A 20,236-nucleotide genomic window follows, 5' to 3' on the forward strand; every position below is an offset into this window, starting at 1 on the left:
AGCGAGGAGCCCGGCCCCTCCTTTAGCCCAAAGCATGAAGACCCCAGAGCCAGGTCTGTGCACATGCTCTGAAGGAGGAGCAGAGGAGCAGCACCCAGTGCAAAGACTCAGGAACAAGAGCCACCAACGGTCAAGTCAAAAGAAACTTCAGGGCCTGACTTGTTCCTACAACAGAGCCACAACAATTACCAAGCACGTGTCCTGACACACATTACAAGAAATTCTGTCCCTGTGCAGCCAGGCTTCCACAGGCCACCCCTCTATATATCAGACATCTTTTTTTTTTTTTTTTGAAACAAGGTTTTGCTCTGTTGCCCAGACTAGAGTGCAACAGTGCAATCACAGTTCACAGCAGCCTCAAGCTCCCAGGTTCACAGGCTCAGGTGATCCTCCCGCCTGTCTCCCGAGTAGCTGGGACTACAGGCGTGCACCACCAAGCCCAGCTAACAGGATGCTGTTTCGAGTCAATGAGGGGCCGCATACATGACGGTCCGGTAAGATTATAACGGTGCTGAAAAATTCCTATTCCTAGCCGTTGTGATGTCATAGTGCGATGAATTACTCACAAGTGTGGGCTGATGCTGGTGTCCATGAACCTAGAACGTGGACAGCTGCATGGAAGTGTCGTGCATACCAGCACGTTCGATGCTAATAAATGACTGTTGCTGGTGATGTACTTACCGCACTAGACTCTTTATTTTAGAGTATACTAATTCTACTTACTTTTTTTTATTTTTATTTTCTTTGAGATGGAGTTTTGCTCGTTGCCCAGGCTGGAGTACAGTGGCACGATCTTGGCTCACCACAACCTGCACTTCCTGAGTTCAAGTGATTCCCCTGACTCAGCCTCCTGAGTAGCTGGGACTACAGGCATGTACCACCATGTCCAGCTTATTTTTTTGTATTTTTAGTAGAAATGGGGTTTCTCCATGTTGGTCAGGCTGGTTTCAAACTCCCAACCTCAGGTGATCCACCTGCCTTAGGCTCCCAAAGTGCTGGGGTTACAGGCATGAGCCACCGCGCCTGGCCTCATAGTTAACTTTTTAAAAGTAAGCAGAAGTAGTAGGCCAGGCGCGGTGGCTCACGCCTGTAACCCCAGCACTTTGGGAGGCCGACGTGTGCAGATCACCTGGCCACATGGTAAAACCCTGTCTCCACTAAAAATACAAAAATACCCAGACATGGTGGCGGGCACCTGTCATCCCAGCTACTCAGAAGGCTGAGACAGAAGAATCACTTGAACCCAGGTGGCGGAGGCTGCCATGAGCCGAGATCGCACCACTGCACTCCAGCCTGGGCGACAGAGGGAGACTCCATCTCAAAAAAAAAAAAAAAAAAAAGTTAAGGCTGGGTGTGGTGGTTTACGACTATAATCCCAGCACTTTGGGAGGCCCAGGTGGGTGGATCACCTGAGGTCAGGAGTTCGAGACCAGCCTGACCAATATGGTGAAACCCCACCTCTACTAAACATACAAAAAAATTAGCTGGGTGTGGTGGCGGGAACCTGTAATCCCCACTACTTGGAAGGCTGACGCAGGAGAATGGCTTGAACCAAGGAAGCGGGGGTTGCAGTGAGCCAAGATTGCGCAACTGCACTGCAGCCTGGGTGACAGAACAAAACTCCATCTCAAATAAATAGAGTGTAGCCTAAATGTCGAGTATGTATGAAGTCTACAGTCGTACACATTTATGTCCTAGGCCTTCACACTCACTCACTCACTCACCTGGAGCAACTTCCAGTCCTGCAAGCTCCGCTGACACTAAGTGCCCCAGAGAGACGTGCCCTTGTTTTAATCTTTTGCACCTTTTCTATGTTTTTGTATGTTTGGATACACAAATACGTCCCGTCGTGCTACAGCTGCCTGCGGCGTTCGGTGCAGTTGCATGAGTGTGTGCAGCATGTGGCTGTAGGAGCAGCGGGATGTCCACGCGGCCTGGGTGCGTAGCAGGCTGTGTCACCCAGGTGCGTACAAGTAAGCTCTGTGATGTTCACACAACAACGGAATCGCCTGACTGCACTTCTCCATCGTTCAATGACGCATGACTGTACAAGACCAAAAAGCCCCCCTGGGTCGTCCACCGCCAGTGAAAACAGAAAGCGGGAGCAACTGCAGAGTCAAAAGTGAATTTACTCTGACTCACCTTTGTAACTGTTTTACATGGTTTCCTATGATACAGTATTCACCAAATCCAAACTCAGAAGCCTACATCAAACCAATTCAGTAACAAACACTTGAGTCCTGTCGAGTACCTGGAATTACTGGAGGTCACCCAGGGGTCAAAGGCCACAATCCCAGGAAGTATACAACCTGAAGATGAATCACTCCGGCCCACAGAACACTTACGTGCAGTCCACTCAAGTGCACAGGACTTGAGTTGTGTTTACGTGTAGGCAAGTCCGGGGGAAGCGGGGCAAAGTCGGAACAGGTCCTTAAGGAGGACACAGCACAGACAGTTTACATTTAAACTACACCTTCTTCCACAGCTCAAATGGCTATAAAAATGATGCTCATTGTCCTAACACCCTCCAACAGCTTACATATGGCAAAAACACAGAATTGTTAAAATATCCTCTGGCCAGGCGTGTTGGCTCATGCCTGTAATCCCAGCACCCTTGAGAGGCTGAGACGGCCAGATCACGAGGTGAGGAGATCGAGACCAGCCTGACTAACACAGTGAAAGCCTGTCTCTACTAAAAATACAAAACATTAGCTAGGCATGGTGGCGTGCACCTGTAGTCCCAGGTATGCCTCCCGGGTCCACGCGATTCTCCTGCCACAGCCTCCCAAGTAGCTGGGATTACAGGCATGCGCCACCACGCCAGGCTAATTTTTTATTTTTAGTAGAGACAGGGTTTCTCCATGTTGGTCAGGCTGGTCTCGAACTCCCGACCTCAGGTGATCCGCGCACCTCGGCCTCCCAGAGTGCTGGGATTACAGGTGTGAGCCACCGCACCTGGCCTATTTCAGGTTTTCTAGATTCCATCTGTTCAAATAAAAGTCCAAAGATGAGTTTTCTTACTGCTGATTATTAGTGACTAAACAACCTTAGAAACAGCACCTTGGACAGCCATCTTTCCCATGTGGTGGTGCTAACACTGCTGTCGCATCATCAGTTCATTCTCCAGGGGAACCAGGAATACAAGAAACTGTAACAATTCAGCTACGGCTCAATGTCTCCCCGCACCCCCAAGATAAATGTTCTCAGAATATCTGTATCAATACGACTCAGGTATTCTTAGTTCTCAGAATATCTGCATCCACCTAATTAAGTCAATAAACACGACTAAGAGTACACATTACAAGTGTAACAATGTTAGGCTACTACTGCCTTGAGGGACCGAGTGGAATATTCTCACAACCAGGGATAGCGAGACAGGACTGCATTTCGTGTGAGTGTCCTTTCAAAGCTGCAAAGGCAGGAATTATCTACTGACTCTGCAATCAATAAGTCTCAACCCCCAGACTGTTTTAAAAAAGGCACTTTCAGGCAGGGCACCAAGGCTCACGCATGTAATCCCAGCACTCTGAGAGGCTGAGGCAGGTGAATCACCTGAGGTCAGGAGTTTGAGACCAGCCACGCCAACATGGTGAAACCCCGTAACTACTAAAAATACAAAAATTAGCTGGACATGTGGCAGGTGCCTGTAATCACAGATACTCAGGAGACTAAGGCAGAAGAATCACTTGAACCTGGGAGGCGGAGGTTGCAGTGAACCAAGATCACATCACTGCACTCCAGCCTGGGCAACAAACCGGGACTCTGCCTCAAAAAGAAAAAAAAAGAAATTAGCCAGGCATGGTGGCACGTGACTGTAATTCCAGCTGCTCAGGAGGCTGAGGTAGGAGAATCGCTAGAACCCAGGAGGTGGACACTGCAGTGAGCCAAGATCATGCCATTGCACTTCATTCAGCCTGGGCAACAGAGCAAGACCTTGTCTCAAAAAAAGGAGGGGAGCTTTCAAGTTTAATTTGAACAGATGCTTTGGTAGCATAAAGGTTTTTTTTTTTTTTTTTGAGACAGAGTCTTGCTCTTGTTACCCAGGCTGGAGTGCAATGGCGCGATCTCGGCTCACCGCCACCTCCGCCTCCTGGGTTCAGGCAATTCTCCTGCCTCAGCCTCCTGAGCAGCTGGGATTACAGGCACGTGCCACCACGCCCAGCTAATTTTTTGTATTTTTAGTAGAGATGGGGTTTCACCATGTTGACCAGGATGGTCTCGATCCTTTGACCTCATGATCCACCCGCCTCGGCCTCCCAAAGTGCTGGGATTACAGGCGTGAGCCACCACGCCCGGCAGCATAAAGGTTTTAAGCAGGAATCGTTTGTAGAAAAATTATCAAAACTTACCACCAACAGGACCAAGAGTCACACTCAACTATTACCAATTGTTAAGTTACTTTGCAACAGGCAGCTCTCCACCTCCTGTGTCCTGTGCATCATAAGACTTTTTAGCAGCATCCCAGACCTCTGTCCACCAGATGCCAGTAGCGTCAGCCCACCCAGTATATGCCAACCAAATGCATCTCCAGACACTGCCCAGCGTCCCAGGGAGGGGGAGGGGGCGGACTCAACCAGAGGTCATACTCCAACGCCTTTCACAGGATAAAGCACACAAGCCTTCCATCTCAAACGACAAACCGCAGCAAAAACCAAGCGCTGTCTAAAAATCCCATGGAAGTCTCAGCAGAGCACCTTCTCCGTTCCTATGAAATCAGCAGAGATGGACGAAGCCCAAGGCGCGCTGTACACTGACGCGCACGAGGGAAGAGCGCCGCTCGGGCTGTGGCTCCCACGCCAGTGTGTCCTGGTCTCCCTGCCCTACCTCCTAGGGTGCAGCTGTAACACCCTGTTTCCTGCTCAAAGCCCACTTCACACCGTGGAGATGGCAATGTGTGCCTTAACCATGCCCTCATGTACTGTATTTCAGCAGCAAGCTCAAAAATTCCTCGTGAAAAAGTGTGGAGGCTGATTTACTATGCCTGTCATTATTTAAGATATTATAAATTGCTCCAAAAACCAAACATAAAAGAAAACAAAAGCCTACAAAAATGTTAAACAGATAAGAATACTACTCAAAATGCCAACAGCTTTCATTAAAAGCTTCCTTAATTTAGAAACCCCCTTTTATTCATTTTCCAAAAAGCTTTCTCCTCAAGAAAGCAAGAATAGCTACATTTCCACAATGGAAAAATCTGCTGTTACCGTAACAGCCTCATCTCCTGGAATATTTCCACCAATCATGCACGAAGCTGTGCTGCACTCCTGCAACCGCAGGTCTAAATGGGACCTGCCAGTAAACGGGGGAGCCATGCCTGACTGCAATCCCTTCACTATTAATCAATGATCAGCACTTAACAATATTTATAGGCCAGGTGAGATGGCTCACGCCTGTAATCCCAGCATTTCGGGAGACTGAGGTGGGAGGATCGTCTGAGGATAGGCGTTTGAGACTAGCCTGGGCAACATAGAGAGACCCCAGTTCCCCAAAATAATAAAATCAGCCCTGCATGGCCATGCAGGCCTAATACTCACCTAATACTACATACTCTCAGCTACTCACCTGAGGTGGGAGGATCACTTGAGCCCAGGAGTTCAAGGCTGCAGTGAGCTATGATGGTGCCACTGTACTTCAGCCTGAGTGACAGAGTAAGACTCTGTCTAGCTGGGCGCAGTAGCTCATGCCTATAATCCCAGCAGTTTGGCAGGCCGAGGCAGGCGAATGACGAGGTCAGGAGTTTGAGACCAGCCTGGCCAACATGGTGAAACCCCGTCTCCACTAAAAACACAAAAAAATTAGCTCAACCTGGTGGCAGGTGCCTGTAATCTCAGCTCCTCCTGAGGCTGAGGCAGGGGAATCACTTCAACCTGGGAGGCAGAGGTTGCAGTGAGCTGAGATCGCGCCACTGCACTCCAGCCCGGGCAGCAGTGTGAGACTCCGTCTCAAAAAATAAAAATAAAATAAAATGAACACAGAGTTTCACCACTGAAGAAGTTCTGAACACCAGGTGAAGCAGAAGCAAGTTGGCTGTTGGGTTTTTAACTTAAAGTAACAATTATTCTAAAATAGCTGCACTGTGTTCCCTGTGTCTACAAATCAGTGATGACAGTGTATCTCAATCTGCCAAATGAATGTTTTTTTGAGACGGAGTGTCACTATTGCCACCCAGGCTGTAGTGCAGTGGTGCCATCCCAGTTCACTGCAACCTCCATCTCTTGGGTTCAAGCGATTCTCCTGCCTCAGCCTCCCAAGTAGCTGGGATTACAGGCCTGCGCCACCATGCCCGGCTAATTTTTTATTTTTAGTAGAGACGGGGTTTCTCCATGTTGGCCAGGCTGGTCTCGAACTCCTAAGCCCTCAGGTGATCCGCCTGCCTTAGTTTCCCAAAATGCTGGGATTACAGGCAAGAGCCACCCACACCCAGCCAGAATTTTTTCTTTAAACTCTCTACTAAAAATATAAAATTTAGCTGGCATGGTAGTGCACACCTATAATCCCAGCTCCTCAGCAGGCTGAGGCAGGAGAACCACTTGAACCCAGTTGGCGGAGGTTACAGTGAACCAAGATCGTACCACTCCACTCCAGCCTGGGCAAGAGTTGAGACTCCGTCTCAAAAAAAAAAAAAATACTTAACAGTTATTAAAGGCAACTGATTTGTACACTGAGCAACTCTTCAAAGTGCAAAGCGGCATTTGCCCTCTGCTATGAACCTCCTTTTATTTATGCCAACACATGCCAACTCCTGCGTCCCAGGCTCAGCTCCACTTACAAGCTTGTCAGGAGTTTCAGGTCGCAAAAGGAAGGCATTTCAGGCACGCTTGCAGCCCTTCAATACAGAAACACACCACATCTACCTAGTAGCTCCGTTCTGACCAGCTCTGCTCAGCTCTTCAAATAAGACAATCTCATTTTCTTTTCCGCTGGGAACTGTCCTCCTCCATACCTGGTCACCTATCCACTTGGCCAAATAGCTGACCAGGCCTCAATTCCATTTCTTGGTGGTTCCTTCAGCCACTTCACCTCAGCGGTCAGGTTTCCACTCTTCCTAACCCTAATCTGAAGTCTGCTCTCCTTACCAGGCCCCCGCTTTACGTGCACTCCTTATACCTCCACTCCCTCCTTACTCTCCAGCCCTCCGTCCAGCCTCCTTCCCTAGCCTGGAGACAACAGCCCTCTCAAAGGCTGCCCAAAACTTTCTGAGTGCCAAGGCACGCCCCTAGGCCGTCGCCTTCCCAGGACCCCCTCCTTCTTACTTCTTTCTGGTACTGGTATTCTCCAGGAACCGTGGTTCTGTCCATCCTCATGGAGTAGGACGGAATCACTGTGTTCCCTCAATTCATTCCTTAGGAGTCTCCACCTGGAAAGCCTCCGAAGCCACTGGCTGCCTGCCTGCCCGCTCACCTCTCCAGTCTTCACCTCGGAAGATACTGTCTCTGATTTAACGAGCAAGTCATCAAATGTGACATTACCAAACACGATCTGCAAATTAAAACATGCCATATAAGACAGTGTTGAATTGCCACTAGGTAGAACTGACAGGGAGTTCATTTGGCATGGGGTCGCCTTCCTAAATAAACCACAATTTTAGTCATCATATTAAATACTTGCAGTCAACTGTAAATTCAACTTCTATTTGTATTTGACTATTAGATATTCTGGGATCTTACTGATCAAAATGTGTCAGATTCATTTGACATTTTCAAACTATAAACAACCGTTAAAGAGTTGCCTATTTTTATTCATAAATTATACTTAGTTTGTTACCATGACAACAAAAATAGCAATAACAAACCCAAATATTCCTGTCCAATTGATCTTCCTAAAAAACACTTTACTAGTCACAGGCTCCAGACCAGGCCCTTCAACAAATAAGAACCTTGTCCTTGGCTAGGCACAGCAACTCACGCCTGTAATTCCAGCACTCTGGGAGGCCGAGGCAGGCGGCTCACAAGGTCAGGAGTTTGAGATCAGCCTGGTCAACGTGGTGAAACCCTGTCTCTACTGAAAATACAGAAAAATTAGCCAGGCGTGGTGGTGCACGCCTGTTGTCCCAGCTACTTGGGAGACTGAGGCATAAGCACTGCTTGAACCTGGGAGGCAGAGGTTGCAGTGAGCCAAGATGGCGCTACTGCACTCCAGCCTGGGCGACAGCAAGACTTCATCTCAAAATAATTAATTATTTTTAAATAAATAAAATACAAATACAAAACTTAGCCAGGCATGGTGGTGGGTGTCTATAATCCCAGCTACTCGGGAGGCTGAGGCAGAAGAAGCACTTGAACCTGGGAGATGGAAGTTGCAGTGAGCCGAGATCATGCCACTGCACTCCAGCCTGGGCGACAGAGCGAGACTCTATCAAAAACAAAAACAAGCAAAACAAAAAAACACCTTGTCCTCCAAGAGGTCATTCTTCATTCTCTCACTGTCCAAAATAAAAACGCTCCGCACCAGACCTAGGCAGACCTCACACTTCAGGGCTCCAAAATCTGCTCCAAGGTCCCTTCCAGCCTGAATTCCAGCCTCTTCAGAGCCAGGGTCCAGGGCCAGCCACACCTGTGAGGCCACCTCCACCTGCTCACCTCCAAGAGCCCTGCCCAGGTGGCCCAGAACATCCCCACGGAGCCCACCATACAGTCTCTCAGTCCCAGTAACGCCTGCGACTCCAGTAATTCAGAGGCTCCGAGAAAGGAAAATGTCACCTTTCTTTACACACACCCCTGCATGCTGTGTATCCAAAAATCAAGGACTTGAAGAAGCCACTTGTTTTCTGGAAAACCACACACCCTGCACACTGAGCCCCACCCATCCACACTGGGATCGAGGCTCCCCAGCCACCGTGGAAATGGTACTTGGATCCACATCTTAGCCAAATTATCAAAATTCAGCAGCCAAGGACAGGATCACAGTCCTCATTCTTCCCTCTTACCCCCCAAATTAATACATTATTTAGTATTTCAATGAAATGAGCCACACTTTAAGCCTACATTACTTATATACTCTTCCAAATTTTGATAATTTTTAATATAAATTCAAAATGTAAATTAAATTTGAAGTTGGAATTAGAATAAAATCACTATGGTTCAAATAAGAGACTGACCACGGGTTGTCATGTTATTTTCTGACATACAGTGATGCTGAATTCAGTAGGCAAATCTGAAATAAGCATTAAGAATATTTCCGCCCTGCCGGGAGCAGTGGCTCACAACTATAATCCCAGTATTTCGGGAAGCCGAGGCAGGAGGATCATGAGGTCAGGAAATCGAGACCATCCTGGCCAACACAGTGAAACCTTGTATCTACTAAAAATACAAAAATTAGCTGGGCGTGGTGGTGTGCGCCAGTAATACCAGCTACTTGGGAGGCTGAGGCAGGAGAATCGGTTGAATCCGAGAAGCAAGTGTTGCAGTGAGCCGAGATCACGCCACTGCACTCCAGCCCGGGCGACAGAGCGAGACTCCATCCCAAAAAACAAAACAAAAGGAAAAGAATACTTCGGCCTTTACACAATTACTCTAAGTTACATGTGCTTCGAAGCTTAGATATTTAATTTGATTTTTAAGCTTAAAAAGAACTTGTATCATCAACCTGAACGCCTGAGCTTAAATTCAGAAAAAAAATTTTAGGGCCGGGCACGGGGGCTCATGCCTGTAATCCCAGCACTTTGGGAGGCTGAGGTGAGTGGATCACCTGAGGTCAGGAGTTCAAGACCAGCCTGGCCAAAACATGGTGAAACCCATCTCTACTAAACATACAAAAATTAGCCAGGCTTGGTGGTGTGGTGCACACCTGTAATCCCAGGTATTCAGGAGGCTGAGGCAGGAGAATCACTTGAACCTGGGAGGCAGAGGATGCAGTGGGCCGAGATCATGCCCCTGCACTCCAGCCTGGACAACAAGAACAAAAAACTGTGTCTCAAAAAAAAAAAGATTTTAAAACAATTTTTCTGCATTTCACTGGTACCAATTCTTTACAATTTATTCCATTAACCTGTGTTACTGCCCTACACCAAAACCTTGGAAACAATGCCCTACAAAAAAAGGACATACTAAAATATCTCTAGGATAGTAATTTAATTCACACGGTACAGACGCTAAAATCCCTTCTGTAAAAAAGGCCATTAATTTCCCTGTGTACACAGTACAGGCAGAGGTTCCCAGGCCCATGAGAAGTCCAGGATTCATGTTAGCCTCAGTGGCCACAAAACTCTTCCCTGAGCACAAGTGGGAGGCCCAGCCTTCATCTCACTGCCCTTCTTACTCAGGTCTACTGCAAGGCTCATTCTTACCCTTCAAAAGGTCTGAATTTGGCCGGGCGCGGTAGCTCACGCCTGTAATCCTAGCACTTCGGGAGGCCAAAGCTGGCGGATCATGAGGTCAGGAGTTCAAGACCATTCTGGCCAAGAAGGTGAAACCCCGTCTCTACTTGGCATGCAACTGTAATCCCAGCTACTAGGGAGGCTGAGGCTCAAGAATCACTTCAATACAGGAGGTGGAGGGTGCAGTGAGCCGAGATCCCGCCATGGTACTTCCAGCCCGGCGACGAAGGGAGCCTCCGTCTCAAAAAAAAAAAAAAAAAAAGGTCTGAATTCTGGTCCCTCACTGAAAGGTCAATTTATCTCCATGTTTATCACGTTGGCATCTGTAGAAGTCAATTCAACACAAATGGTTCTGGCTGAATGGTAAGATTTTTCTTTAAAAACTCAAAATCGTGGCCAGGTGTGGTGGCGCACACCTGTAATCCCAGCACTTTGGGAGGAGTGGGGCGATCATAGTTCACACCTGTAATCCCATCCTGGAATGCAGTGGTGCAATCAGTTCACAGCAACCTCAAACTCCTGGGCACTGGGGCCAGAGGATCACTTGCGCCCAGGCGTTTGAGGCTGTGGTGAGCTATGATTGCACCAGTGCACTCCAGGCTGGGTAAGAGAACCGGTCTCAAAAACAAAAACAAACAAAAAGTCAAGATCCTCACAACAGACGCAGAACTTCCTGTGTTTTGACACAGTATTTTGCAAAAAACAAACTGTCAGACTATAGGACAGCCATTGGGCCCCTACCATTGACTTTATACAGTCTACAGTATAAACACACATAAACAGCATATTGATTTGAAAATAACATACTTGGTCAGCTGGCTCACGCCTGTAATCCCAGCATTTTGGGAGGCCGAGGCGGGTGGATCACGGGGTCAAGAGTTTGATACCAGCCTGGCCAACATGGTGAAACACCGTCTTGGCCGGGCGTGGTGATGCACGTCTGTAATCCCAGCTACTCTGGAGGCTGAGGCAGGAGAATGGTCTGAACCCAGGAGGCGGAGGTTGTGGTGAGCGGAGATGACGCCACTGCACTCCAGCATGGGCGACAGAGAAAGACTCCGTCTCAACAAAAAACAAAAAAGGAAAAGAACATTCTTTAAAATGCTCCTACCAAAGTTTAAGGAATGTGCTGGTACACCTCTCCATGCTAAGAAACAGCACAGCACGTGCACACACACCACGCACGCAGGTCAAGAAAACAACTCTCACCAGCACCTCCAACAACTGAAAAGTTAAAAATTCAGTGTGTGGACAAAGGCTGTGCTTGCAATGAGCTCGAAGCGAGCCCCTGAGGAATAATCAGCATTTCCTAGAGAGCAAGTTTGTGTTTCAAGCAGTGTAGATGACACTTCATAAAACCACAAGACCACGCTAAACTGTTCTGCAGCAGGACTGACAGTTCCCTATGAGGATGACTTAACACTCTACACGACCTCACAGTAACTCCTAATCAACTGTCTTTTTTGTAAAAGTCATGTGAAAAATATCCAGTTTTCCCTGAATTTTAAGGTTCAGAGCACGGATCGAAAATCCATCATGCTGGAAGAGTTTTCCATTTTAAGCTACAGACAACACGGCGGGGGAAAGAGAGGTCCCCGCGGCTTAACACACCGCACTGTTGAAACAGCTCACAACAGCAGCCAGACAACCCTTTACCCGTTAAGAGACTCAGCTCTTAGCCCGGGGCAGCTCCTCCCGCCGCACACCGGTGAGCGTTTCTGCTGAGCGCGACCTCGGCGCCGGAGAGGAAGAGCGCGGGCAAAGGCCCCTCACGCCGGAACCCAGGAACCCCGACCCGCGCGCCGGAACCCAGGAACCCCGACCCGCGCGCCGGAACCCAGGAACCCCCACCCGCGCGCGCGGAACCCAGGAACCCCCACCCGCGCGCCGGAACCCAGGAACTCCGACCCGCGCGCGCGGAACCCAAGAACCCCCACCCGCGCGCGCGGAACCCAGGAACCCCGACCCGCGAGCGCGGAACCCAGGAACCCCGACCCGCGCGCACGGAACCCAGGAACCCCGACCCGCGCGCACGGAACCCAGGAACCCCGACCCGCGCGCACGGAACCCAGGAACCCCCACCTGCGCGCACGGCCGCCCGCAGCCCCAGCTCCAGGAGGGAAGGCCGGGGGGCTGCACCTGCGGCGGGGCCCCGGAGGGCGCGGGCCGGGGCCGGCCGGGGGTAGGAATCCAGCCGGGGTGACGGGCGAGGTCTGGGTCCGGCTGGGGGTCCCGGCGTGGGTAGTCCTGTCCCTCCCGGCGCCGCAGGCCGCAGGCCCCGCCCGCCCCGCCCCGAGGCCACTCACACGCGCGGCAGCTGCAGCGGCGGCGCCCCGCGCCTCTGGAACACGCCGTCCACGAACACGCCGTTCTTGCCCAGGCAGCGCAGGTAGAAGTCGCCGCCGGCGTCGGGCCTGGGCTGCGCGGGCGGCGGCTCCGGAGCGGCCCCGCCATGGCCGCCGCCGCCGCCCGGGGGCGTGAAGATCTCGAGGTGGCGCCGGGAGATGAAGCTCGAGTGGCCCATGCTCACGTCCACCGAGCCCTGCGACGAGTTGCGGCCGATGGTCACCGAGCGCTTCTTCATCAGATACTCGAACTCTCGGCCCTCCAGGCGCGCCACGGCCCAGCCGCCCGGCGGGGACCCGCCGCCCCCGGGCCCGCCGCCCGCGGGTGGCGTGCCCGCGCCCGAGAGCGCCGCCGCGGCCGCCGCCATGGGCCTGCGTGAGGACCCCGGGCCGCTCCGCGCGGGCGCCGGTGGCGCGGGCCGAGGCCCAGGCCGCGCGGGTCGTCGGCCGCCGCGCACCGGAGCTGAGGGAGGGGGCCGAGCCGAGGCCGCCGGCCGGCGAGCGAGCGAGCGGCGGCGAGGGGCGGGAGCACGCGCGGCCGCGCCACCGAGCCGGCGCGCCGGGCCCGCCCCGCACTGACGGACGGCCGGGCCGGCCAATGGGGGCAGCGCACGGCAGTGGGGCTACCGAGGCGGGCCAATGGCAAGACACGTCGCGCCGAGCGCCCCGCACGTCCGGCGGCGACGCCCCGACGCAGTCCCGGCTCCGGGCGCCGCGGAAAACCCGGAGCGGACGACCGGGAGCCCGCGCGGGATCGGGCCCGGCGCTGGAGCGGGCGCGGGGCCCGGGCCCGGGGTTCTGAGCCGGGTCTGGCAGCTTCTTGGACGCGGCGGGCGGGACCAGGCCCAAGGTCACAGCGGGCGCCGGGCACGCGACGGCCCCGAACCCGGCGTGGTCCCCGGGATGCGGATAGGCGGAGGCCCGGTGCGCCCAGGCCCGGCCGCCGAGCGGCCTTTTCCCCGCGAAGTGCGGGACGGCGACGAAGGGGCCGCGGGCCGCGTGGCCGGAGACCGCGGGGACCAGTGACAGGTTCGTTTTGGACCAGCAGCTCCAAGACCCGATGCGGTTGTCTTTCCCGGCCAGCCGGTCACGTCATCGTGTCAAGGTATCCTGCAAAATACCCAGAAGTTCCGAATCACTTTCACTCAACTGTCGTCAGCACGCGGCTTAAAAATACACACGAGGCCGCGCGGGGCTCGCGCCTGCAACCCCGACACTTTGGGAGGCCCGGGCGGACAGATCACCGGAGCTCAGCACTTCCAGGCCACACTGGCCAACGTGCTGAAACCCCAGCTCCGCTAAAAATGCAAAAATAAAAAAAATCAGCCGGGCGTGGTGGCGCGCGCCTGCAGTCCCAGCTACTCGGGAGGCTGAGCAGGAGAATCGCTTGAACCCGGGAGACGGAGGTTGCAGTGAGCCGAGATCTCGCCATTGCACTCCCGCCTGGGCTACAAAGTGAAACACTGTCTCAAAACAAAGCAAAACATATATATGTCTGCGTACACACATATATACACGAAGCTCTCTTATGAACTAGAATAGTTAATATGTTGACCAATGCGATACGAACAGGTTTTAAAAAAACAGAATTTTGCCACTGTTTAAAAAATTATAAGGTCCCATCTAAAACCAGACGATCGGTAGTCTAGATGTTTACTAATCAATGAAACTCCTGCCATTAAAAAGAAAAAAATCCTGTAAATGCATCTCACGGCTACTTAACCAGTTGTGGAGATGTTCAAGGTTCAGGGTCACGAACCGTCTACAACCTCTTAAACAGGAGAATGCCGTGGGAAGTCAGTATCAGCCCTAGAAACCGCGGCTTAGGCAACAATCGCATCTTCGCAAAACCCAAATAGCAACAAATCACACCAATTTAAGTCTCTGCTGGGGAGGGACTGAATTGTCACACTTCTTCCAACATGGTGGCTCCTGCAGGGTGGGTGACAAGGAGATTCTATTACAGGTTATGGCAAACATCCCAGAGTTCCTCTATCTGCTGCTTGTTAAACAGCAAAGAACAGAAGAGCGAACTGATATAATTTAGATACAGAGGCCAGGTGCGGTGGCTCATGCCTGTAATCCCAACACTTTGGGAGGCCGAGGTGGGTGGATCACTTGAGGTTTGAAGTTAGAGACCAGCCTGGCCAACATGGTGAATCCCCATCTCTCTATCTCTACTAAAAATACAAATAGTAGCTGGGCGTGGTGGCGCGCACCTGTAATCCCAGCTACTTGGGAGACTGAGGCAGAATTCCTTGAATGCAGGAGGCAGAGGTTTCAGTGAGCTGAGATTGCACCACTGCATTCCAGCCTGGGTGACAAAGACAGACTCTGTCTCAAAAATAATAATAATTTAGGTACAGAAAGAGTTTAGTGTGACTAGGAAGACAGAGGAGACTGGGCTTAAACGGAGCAGAATAAAGTGGCCATCCTGAAAAGGAACGGAGGCCCCAGGCAGGAGACACCGGGTCGGTTCACACATTCTTTATTCGTTCAATGTGTAAACCCTTTTTCTTTTCTTTTCTTTTCTTTCTTTTTTCGAGACAGAGTTTTGCTCTTGTTACCCAGGTTGGAGTGCAATGGCGTAATCTCAGCTCACAATACAACCTCCACCTCCCGAGTTCAAGGGATTCTCCTGCCTCAGCGTCCCGAGTAGCTGGGATTACAGGCACGCGCCACCATGCCCGGCTAATTCTGTACTTTTAGTAGAGACGGGGTTTCACGATGTTTGCCAGGCTGGTCTCGAACTTCTGACCTCAGGTGATCCGCCTTCCTCTGCCTCCCAAAGTGCTGGGATTACGGGCGTGAGGCACTGCGCGCAGCCACGTTTCCGTGTCTTAAGTGCCATATATGTGTTTGTGATTATAGTGCAAATTCCTTCAGGTTCAAACTGCTTTGGCAGGATGTCCTAAGGAAAAAAAATTGTTTCATTAAATATTCACTTACATATTAGAGGGACTTTTTTATTTTCTTTTCTTTTTTTTTGAGACAGAGTCTCACTCAGCCCAGGCTGGAGTGCAGGGGCCCAATCTCTTCTCACTGTAAACTCCGCCTCCCAAGTTCAAGGGATTCTCCTGCCTCAGCCTCTAGGCATTACAGGCGTGTACCACCATGCCCAGCTAATTTTTGTATTTTTAGTAGAGATAGGGTTTCATCGTGTTGACCAGGCTGTTCTCAAACTCCTGACCTCAAGTGATCTACCCGCCTCAGCCTCCCAAAGTGCCTGGATTACAGGTGTGAGCCACCGTGCCCAGCCATATTAGAGGGATTTTGGGGGGCATTGAGATAACTATGGAAGTGACAAATGGGAAGTGTGTCATTAAAAAACACACAGGCCAGGCGCAGTGGCTCACACCCGTAATCCCAGCACTTTGGGAGGCTGAGGCAGGTGGATAACTTGAGGTCAGGAGTTCAAGACCAGCCTGGCCAAGATGGTGAAACCCCGTCTCTACTAAAAATACAAAAATGAGCCAGACGTGGTGGCGTGTGCCTGTAATCCCAGCTACTCAGGAGGCTGAGGCAGGAGAATTGCTTGAACCCAGGAGGCGGAGCTTGCAGTGAGCTGAGATCGCATCACTACACTCCAGCTTGGGCGATGTAGCTAGGCTCTGTTTCAAAAAACAAAACAAACAAACGAAAAGAAACGCCATACAGGGAGCAGCACAGGCTGCTAGCTAGGAAGGGGTGAGGGCTCGCTGCTATAATCCTAGCCCTTTGGGAGGCCGAGGTGGGAGATCACCTAAGCCCAGGAGTTTGACGCCAGCCTAGGCAACATAGTGAGACCTTGTCTCTATTAAACAAGAAGAAAAAAGGAATTAAGGAAGGGTAATGAAAGACATTTTCAGATCAACAAAAGCTGAAAAATATCAGCAGAAGGCCCAGCCTTCAAAAAAATACTAACAGAAATTATTACGTTACTTTATTACTTTTTTTTTTGAGATGGAGTTTCACTTTGTCGCCCAGGCTGGGGTGCAGTGGCATGATCTCAGCTCACTGCAACCTCTGCCTCCTCTGCCTGGGTTCAAGTGATTCTCCCGTCTCAGCCTCCCACGTAGCTGCAATTACGGGGTCACGCCACGATACCCGCCTGATTTTTGTATTTGTAGTAGAGATGGGGCGTCACAATATTGGTTAGGCTGGTCTGGAACTCCTGACCTCAGGTGATCCACCCACCTCAGCCTCCCAGAGTGCTGGCATTACAGGTGTGAGCCACCATGGCCAGCCAACTAACAGAAATTCTTCAGACCAAAGGAAAATAACCTCCAGTGGAACCCCAGTTCTGCACCAAGAAATATAGAACACCTGAGAAAGTGGCTATGTGTGTAACCAGAAAAGACAGTTTAAATTATTTAGGCCAGGCACAGTGGCTCATGCCTATAATCTCGGCACTTTGGGAGGTCGAGGTGGGAGGATTCCTTGAGCCCAGGAGTTTAAGACCAGCCTGGGCAACATAGTGGGATCCCATTTCTAAACTAAAAAAAAAAAAAAAAAAAGCCAAGCCAGGCATGGTGGCCTGTGCCTGTGGGGCAGGAGAATAGGGTAAGGAGGCAGGAAACCTAAGGCCGATTCACGCTGACCTCCTAGAACTAAATCAGAGGAAAACGCCAACTTCCCACATCTAAGTAACAAAATGACCGGAGGCTACTCCCTTTCAAACTCTTCCCCACTTTCTGTGTGGCAGATGGAAACGTGAAAGTACCTCTGATTGGCTGCTTTCCGCAACCAATCAAACTCATCACAGGCCACTACTTCATTTGCATGGCTGCTTTCCGCAACCAATCAAACTCATCACAGGCTACTACTTCATTTGCATGGCTGCTTTCCCACAACCAATCAAACTCATCACAGGCTACTACTTCATTTGCATGGCTGCTTTCCCACAACCAATCAAACTCATCACAGGCTACTACTTCATTTGCATGGCTGCTTTCCCACAACCAATCAAACTCATCACAGGCTACTACTTCATTTGCATGGCTGCTTTCCGCAACCAATCAAACTCATCACAGGCTACTACTTCATTTGCATGGCTGCTTTCCGCAACCAATCAAACTGACCACAGGCCACTACTTCATTTGCATGGAGTGTACACCAAGTGGCCAATGGAGACCCTCTAAGGGGTACTGGACCCCAGAAGATTCTGTAACCAGGGTTCTTGAGCAGCTGCTCTGGCACCCCCACCCTGTGGAGTGTACTTTCATTTCCAATAAATCTGCATTCATTGCTTCATTCTTTCCTGGCTTTGCTGTGGGTTTTGTCCAATTCTTTGTTCCAAGAACCTGGACAACTTATAGTCAAGACCCTCCACAGGCAACGCCTGTGGTCCCAGCTGCTCAGGAGGCTGAGGTGGGAGGATCACTTGAGCCTGGGAGGTCGAGGCTGCAGTGAACGCTGATGGCACCACTGCACTCTAGCCTGGGTGACAGCAAGATGCTGTCTCAGAAAATAAAAAATAAAAGAATAATAATTTATTTAAAAGATTACTGAATGAATGCTTCAAGCAAAAAAAAAAAATTTTTTCGGCCGGGCGCGGTGGCTCACGCCTGTAATCCCAGCACTTCGGGAGACCGAAGCGGGTGGATCACGAGGTCAAGAGATCGAGACCATCCTGGTCAACATGGTGAAACCCCGTCTCTACTAAAAATATAAAAAATTAGTTGGGCATGGTGGCGCGTGCCTGTAATCCCAGCTACTCAGGAGGCTGAGGCAGGAGAATCGCCTGAACCCAGGAGGCGGAGGTTGCGGTGAGCCGAGATTGCGCCATTGCACTCCAGCCTGGGTAACGAGAGCGAAACTCCGTCTCAAAAAAAAAAAATTTTTTTTCTCTTTTGAGACAGAGTCTCTGTCACCCAGGCTGAAGTGCAGTGGTGTGATCTCGGCTCACTGCAACCTCTGCCTCCTGGTCCAAGTGATTCTCCCGCCTCAGCCTCCTGAGTAGCTGAGATTACAGGCACCTGCTACCATGCCTGGCTAAAAAAATTTATATTTTGGTATTGTTTAGTAGAGACGGCGTTTTCCTATGTTGCCCAGGCTGGTCTTAAACTCCTGACCTCAAGTGATCCGGCCGCCTTGGCCTCCCAAGTGCTGGGATTACAAACTCCCCTGCAAAATGAGCTGGAGCACTAGGGGATGTCGGAAGGCCCTTCCGTCTCTAACCCTCCATTCTGAGGCGGCTTTGGGGTACCCCAGGATGCTACCTCATTTGAAAACACTGTTGCTAGAAGAAAATGACATTCAAACAATCACTGTAGGAAAAGTGCTTTCAATAGAAAACTCGGGAAACTGGGAAGGCCTGATTCCTCCGGTGTGTAGGCTGAGGCTGTCCCGTTTGGAGGAAGTGTCTTCAGGGTCGAATCTTACTCAGTCAACACACGCTTGTGTGGCATCTGCTACATACATGCCCAGTACAGCTTTCAGGCCTCCCCAGACGTTAGCTCAGGCAGTCCTCACTCCGCAGCTCTGCGTGACGAGTGCTCTCGGCATGGGGGGCACAGAGGTCACCTAACTGGCCCAGACTCCAGCAAGGACTTCTCTCTTCACCGCTACACTAGAAGCAGCAAAAATAAGGCTACCTGTGTGTCCCACTTATGGTAAAAAGGGTTGCTCACTAATGTTAGAATGACTGAATTGTTATGCTCTTATTTTTTGAGACAGGGTTTTGCTCTGTCACCCAGTCTGGAGTACAGTAGCACGATCTCAGCTTATTGCAGCCTTGACATCCCAGACTCAAGCGATCCTCCCCCATTAGCCTTCCAAGTAGCTGGGACTACAGGCAGTCACCACCATGCCTGGCTAATTTTTTTGTATTTTTTGTAGAGACGAGGTTTTGCCATGTTGCCCAGGCTGGTCCCGAATTCCTGGGCTCAAGCGATCCACCTGCTATGGCCTCCAAAAATGCTGGGATTACAAGCATGAGACACCACACCCAGCCTTATTTTTAATTTTTAAATGTCATTATTATTATTATTTTAGACAGGGTCTTACTCTCACCCAGGCTGGAGTACAGTGGCGCGATCATGGCTCACTGCAGCCTGCACCTCCTGGGTTCCTGTGGTTCACCTATCTCAGCTTCCTGAATAGCTCAGACTATAGGAGCAAGCCACCATACCCAGCTAATTTTGTGAATTTTTTTTGTAGAGACAGGATCTTGCCATGTTGCCCAGGCTGGTCTTGAACTCCTAGGCTCAAGTGATCCACCTGCTTCAGCCTCCCAAAGTCCTGGGATTACAGACATGAGCCACGGTGCCCGGCCTTATTATTATTTTTTAGCTGTAGGGCCTCTCTCTGTTACCAAGGCTGGAATGCAGTGGCATGATAATAGCTCACTACATCCTTGAACTCCTGGGCTCAAATGATCCTCCTGCCTCAGCCTTCTAAGTAGCCGGGACCACAAGTGCACACCACCACATGCCCAGCTATTTTTAAAATTTTTCGTAGAGATGAGGTCTCACTATGTTGCCAAGGCTGGTCTCAAACTCCTGGGCTCAAGCATTCCTCCCATCTTAGCCTCCCAAAGCAGTGCTGGGATTGCAGTTATGAGCCACCGCGCCTGGCCTACTTCTCATTCTCTGTG

The 20,236-nt window shown here is 50.8% G+C and overlaps 1 protein-coding gene across 2 annotated transcripts in view; it reads right to left on the minus strand.

The window, feature by feature from the left end:
* Window positions 1-13,028, minus strand: part of FOXK2 (forkhead box K2) — an 85,833-nt gene extending 72,805 nt beyond the window's left edge. The window contains exon 1 of one of the 2 annotated variants that reach the window (XM_064369593.1): window positions 12,622-13,028. In XM_064369593.1, the coding sequence (XP_064225663.1) occupies window positions 12,622-13,028 (407 nt within the window). The remainder of the gene's footprint in view (window positions 1-12,621) is intronic. The other variant, XM_064369594.1, reaches the window with a different exon arrangement.
* Window positions 13,029-20,236: the final 7,208 nt, after the last annotated feature.

The sequence above is a fragment of the Aotus nancymaae genome, unplaced genomic scaffold, assembly GCF_030222135.1.
Source record: "Aotus nancymaae isolate 86718 unplaced genomic scaffold, 86718_ANA_hifiasm-v0.15.2.pri h1tg000089l, whole genome shotgun sequence".
In the NCBI taxonomy this organism is placed as follows: domain Eukaryota; kingdom Metazoa; phylum Chordata; class Mammalia; order Primates; family Aotidae; genus Aotus; species Aotus nancymaae.